At 43.9% G+C, this 5,000-nt stretch overlaps 1 protein-coding gene across 2 annotated transcripts in view; it reads right to left on the bottom strand.

Moving 5' to 3' along the window:
* Positions 1–5,000, bottom strand: part of card11 (caspase recruitment domain family, member 11) — a 94,416-nt gene that overhangs the window by 65,734 nt on the left and 23,682 nt on the right. For both annotated transcript variants that reach the window (XM_031816430.1, XM_031816429.1), the window contains exons 5-7: positions 1,817–1,965; positions 1,426–1,605; positions 130–276 (exon numbers count right to left, since the gene is read on the bottom strand). In XM_031816430.1, the coding sequence (XP_031672290.1) occupies positions 130–276; positions 1,426–1,605; positions 1,817–1,965 (476 nt within the window). The remainder of the gene's footprint in view (positions 1–129; positions 277–1,425; positions 1,606–1,816; positions 1,966–5,000) is intronic.

Below are 5,000 nucleotides of genomic sequence, written 5' to 3'. Positions count from 1 at the left end.
ATACTACTATAGTACTACTATAATACTACTATAATAACCTTGTCTCGTAGCTCCTCAGCCTGCCTTATCTCCTCATGCAGGTTGTACAGTAATACTACTATAGTACTACTATAATACTACTATAATAACCTTGTCTCGTAGCTCCTCAGCCTGCCTTATCTCCTCATGCAGGTTGTACAGTCTGTTGACCAGGTCTTGTCTGTCTTCTAACGCCTCCTGGCGGTCGTGTTCCAGAATGTCCAGGATCGCCTTGTCAGACGCAGGCAGAGGCCCTGGCTACACACGCACACACACAAACACACACACGCACACGCACACGCACGCACACACACATGCACACACACACGCACACGCACGCACACACACATGCACACACACACACACACACACATGCACACAAACACACACATGCACACACACGTGCACATACACGCACACACACGCACACACACGCACACACACACACACACACACACACACACACACACACACACACATCCAGGGGAGAAAGTAGAATGAATGCATCATTTGGATTCCCAAAGTTAAATAAATAAAGGTTATAGGTTAAGGGTTAGGGGTTAGGGTAGGGGTTAGGGGTTAGGGTAGGGGTTAAGAGTAGGGGTTAGGGGTTGAGGAGTAGGGTTTGGGTTAGGGGTTAGGGTTAAGGGTTAGGGGTTAGGGGTAGGGGTTAAGAGTAGGGTTTGGGTTAGGGGTTAAGGTTAAGGGTTAGGGTTAAGGGTTAGGGGTTAGGGTAGGGGTTAAGAGTAGGGTTTGGGTTAGGGGTTAGGGTTAAGGGTTAGGGGTTAGGGTAGGGGTTAAGAGTAGGGTTTGGGTTAGGGGTTAGGGTTAAGGGTTAGGGGTTGAGGGTAGGGGTTAGGGTTAAGGGTTAGGGGTTAGGGTAGGGGTTAAGAGTAGGGTTTGGGTTAGGGGTTAGGGTTAAGGGTTAGGGGTTAGGGTAGGGGTTAAGAGTAGGGTTTGGGTTAGGGGTTAAGGTTAAGGGTTAGGGTTAAGGGTTAGGGGTTAGGGTTAGGGGTTAAGAGTAGGGTTTGGGTTAGGGGTTAAGGTTAAGGGTTAGGGTTAAGGGTTAGGGGTTAGGGTAGGGGTTAAGAGTAGGGTTTGGGTTAGGGGTTAAGGTTAAGGGTTAGGGTTAAGGGTTAGGGGTTAGGGTAGGGGTTAGGGTTAGGGTTAAGGGTTAGGGGTTAGGGTAGGGGTTAAGAGTAGGGTTTGGGTTAGGGGTTAAGGTTAAGGGTTAGGGTTAAGGGTTAGGGGTTAGGGTAGGGGTTAAGAGTAGGGTTTGGGTTAGGGGTTAAGGTTAAGGGTTAGGGTTAAGGGTTAGGGGTTGAGGGTAGGGGTTAGGGTTAAGGGTTAGGGTTGGGTACCTGTATGATAGGGTTAGTGTTAGGGTAGGGGTTAAGGGTTGGGTACCTGTATGATAGATTGCAGCTCCTGCAGTTTGATCTTCAGAACCTCGTTCTCTCTCTCCAGTTCGAAGATCTGTTCTTTTCTCGGTCGGTTCTCGATGTCGTTCTTCAGTTTCAGACTCTGTTTTCTCTCCATCTTACATTCCTCCTCTAGCTTGTTTAGTCTGTGTTTCAGCTGGTCGATCTAATATAATAATAATGTAATAATAATAATATACAGAGGGACTGAAGCTGTTCAATCTTCACAGAGAGAGATGAGGTGTGTGTGTGTGTGTGTGTGTGTGTGTGTGTGTGTGTGTGTGTGTGTGTGTGTGTGTGTGTGTGTGTGTGTGTGTGTGTGTGTGTGTGTGTGTGTGTGTGTGTGTGTGTGTGTGTGTGTGTGTGTGTGTGTATACCTCCAGCTGCAGGTCCCTGCTCCTCATCACAGCCATGTTCTTCTCCTCGCTGAGCGTTGCATACCGCATGGCCAGTTTATAGTTCTCATCCTTCACCCTCAGTAGCTCATCATTGTAGTTGTTCCTATCTTCCTTCATCTTGTTGTATCCTGGAATATACAGTACCAGTCAAAAGTTTGGACACATCTACTCATTCAAGTTTTTTTTTTTACTATTTTCAACAATGTAGAATATAAGTGAAGATATTAAACTATGAAATAGCATATATGGGTTAAAAAAATTATAATAAATAAATCGAAATATATTTAATATTTCGTAGCCACCCTTTGCCTTGATGACAGCTTTGCACAATCTTGGCATTCTCTCAACCAGCTTCACCTGGAATCCTTTTCAAACAGCCTTGAAGGAGTTCCCATATATTTTTAGCACTTGTTGGCTGCTTTTCCTTCACTCTGTGATCCAACTCATCCCAAAACATCTCAATTGGGTTGAGGTCGGGTGATTGTCGAGGCCAGGTCATCTGATGCAGCACTCCATCACTCTCCATCTTGGTCAAATACCCCTTGCACAGCCTGGAGGTGTGTTGGGTCATTGTCCTGTCCCACTAATCATCCCATCCCAGATGGGATGATATAGGGTGGCATACTGCTGGAGAATGCTGTGGTAGCCATGCTGGTTGAGTGTGCCTTGAATTCTAAATAAATCATGACATTGTCACCAGCAAAGCACCCCCACACCATCACACCTCCTCCTCCATGCTTCACGACGGGAACCACACGTGCAGAGATCATCCGTTCACCTACTCTGCGTCTCACAAAACACAGAGGTTGGAAACAAAAATCTCAAATTTGTCATAAGACCAAAGGACAGATTTCCACTGCTCGTGTTTCTTGGCCCAAGCAAGTCTCTTCTTATTATTGATGCCCTTTTGTAGTGGTTTCTCTGCAGTAATTCGATCATGAAGGCCTGATTCACGCAGACTCCTCTGAACAGTTGATGGTGGGATGTGTCTGTTACTTGAACACTGTGAAGCATTTATTTGGGCTGCAATCTGAGGTGCAGTTAACTCTAATGAACTTAGCCTTTGCAGCAGAGGTAACCCTGTGTCTTCCTTTTCTGTGGCGGTCCTCATGAGAGTCAATTTCATCATAGTGTTTGATGGTTTTTGCAACTGCGCTTGAATAAACTTTCAAAGTTCTTAACATTTTCCAGATTGTCTGACGTTGTGTTTTCTGTAAAGACCTTAGTGATCACTGTTTTACAGCCTGTGTTCATAATGGCTGCTCAGTGAAACGACCTGTCCTGACTTGTCATAGACGCTTGCCAAAAAATCAGCTTGATCTGAAGAAAACGCTTGGACCATCTTTTTTGATATTTTCAGTTAACAAATACGCACCCATAAAGGAAATGAGAATTAAAAACAGCTTCAGCCCCCGGTTCGACCGTGATCTGGCAGAGTTACACCTCCTCAAGAATTCTATTTGGCAAATTGCTCAGCACACGAATTGTCACGTTCTGACCATAGTTCTGTTATTCTTTGTTTTAGTATGGTCAGGACGTGAGTTGGGGTGGGCAGTCTATGGTTGTTTTAGTATGGTCAGGACGTGAGTTGGGGTGGGCAGTCTATGGTTGTTTTAGTATGGTCAGGGCGTGAGTTGGGGTGGGCAGTCTATGGTTGTTTTAGTATGGTCAGGGTGTGAGTTGGGGTGGGCAGTCTATGTGTGTTTTAGTATGGTCAGGGCGTGAGTTGGGGTGGGCAGTCTATGTGTGTTTTAGTATGGTCAGGGCGTGAGTTGGGGTGGGCAGTCTATGTTTGTTTTAGTATGGTCAGGACGTGAGTTGGGGTGGGCAGTCTATGTTTGTTTTTCTATGTTGGTTTTTGTGTTCGGCCTAGTATGGTTCTCAATCAGAGGCAGGTGTCGTTAGTCGTCTCTGATTGAGAATCATACTTAGGTTGCCTGGGTTTCACTTTTGGTTTGTGGGTGTTTGTTTTCTGTGAGTGTTTGGTCCACACAGTACTGTTTCGGTTTTGTATATTTCACGTTTATTGTTTTGTATTTCAGTGTTCAGTTCGTTTCATTAAAGATTACATCATGAACACTTACCATGCTGCGCTTTGGTCCGATCCTTACTCCTCCTCATGCGAAGAGGAGGAAAACCCTTACATGAATACTCAGGCTGACTCGTTCAGGCAAATGAGAAATAAGGGCACTCAGGCTATCCAGAAGGCCAAAGTTAGGTACTTTAAGGAGCAGTTCTCTTGAGCGGCATAGGCAAGGTGCAATAGATGGCATAAAATACCGTATATACATATGATATGAGTAATGTAAGATATGTAAACATTATTAAAGTGGCATTATTTAATAACTTCATAAGGTTAGGGGGCAGTATCATGAATTTCGGAGAGTCTGGCGTGCCCAGAGTAAACTGCCTGTTACTCAGGCCCAGATGCTAGGATATGCATATAATTGGTCGATTTTGATAGAAAACACTCAAATTTCTAAAACTGTTCAAATAATTTCTATGAGTATAACATAACTGATATGGGGGTGAAAACCAGAGGAAAATCCATTCAGGAAATGGGATTTTTGACCTCCTTGTCCATTTACATGCTTTGCTATGGAACAATGAAAGGAATAACTCCAAGATTGCAGTTCCTATGGCTTCCACTAGATGTCAACAGTCTTTAGACATGGTTTCAGGCTTGTTTTATGAAAAAAAACAAGAATAAGACTTGTTGGCAAGTGTCCACTTTCACTGTCACGATGACTGTGTGCACGCTGTAAGGTTTTTTTCCTTTCTATTGAATACGCTATTGTCCGGTTGAAATATTATCGATTATATAGATATTTGAGAACCTACGGATTAATTAGAAACATTGTTTGACTTGTTTTGACGAACTTTACCGGTACTATTAGGATGTATTCGTCTGCATGTCTTGAATGCCATTGAGCCAGTGGATTACTGAACAGAACAAGCCAACAAAACTGGGATATAGAGAGGGACTTTATCGAACAAAACAACCATTTATTGTGTTCCTGGGACTCTTTGGATTGCCAACAGATGACGATCTTCAAAGATAAGTAATTTATTTTATTGTTATTTTGGATTTTGAGACGCTGCTTTGGAAAATATGACTATGCTGAATGTATGCGGGGCGCTGTCCTCAGACAATCAAATGCTA

Source organism: Oncorhynchus kisutch, unplaced genomic scaffold (assembly GCF_002021735.2).
Source record: "Oncorhynchus kisutch isolate 150728-3 unplaced genomic scaffold, Okis_V2 scaffold796, whole genome shotgun sequence".
Taxonomy (NCBI): domain Eukaryota; kingdom Metazoa; phylum Chordata; class Actinopteri; order Salmoniformes; family Salmonidae; genus Oncorhynchus; species Oncorhynchus kisutch.
This window is presented reverse-complemented; position numbering and strand designations above follow the sequence as displayed.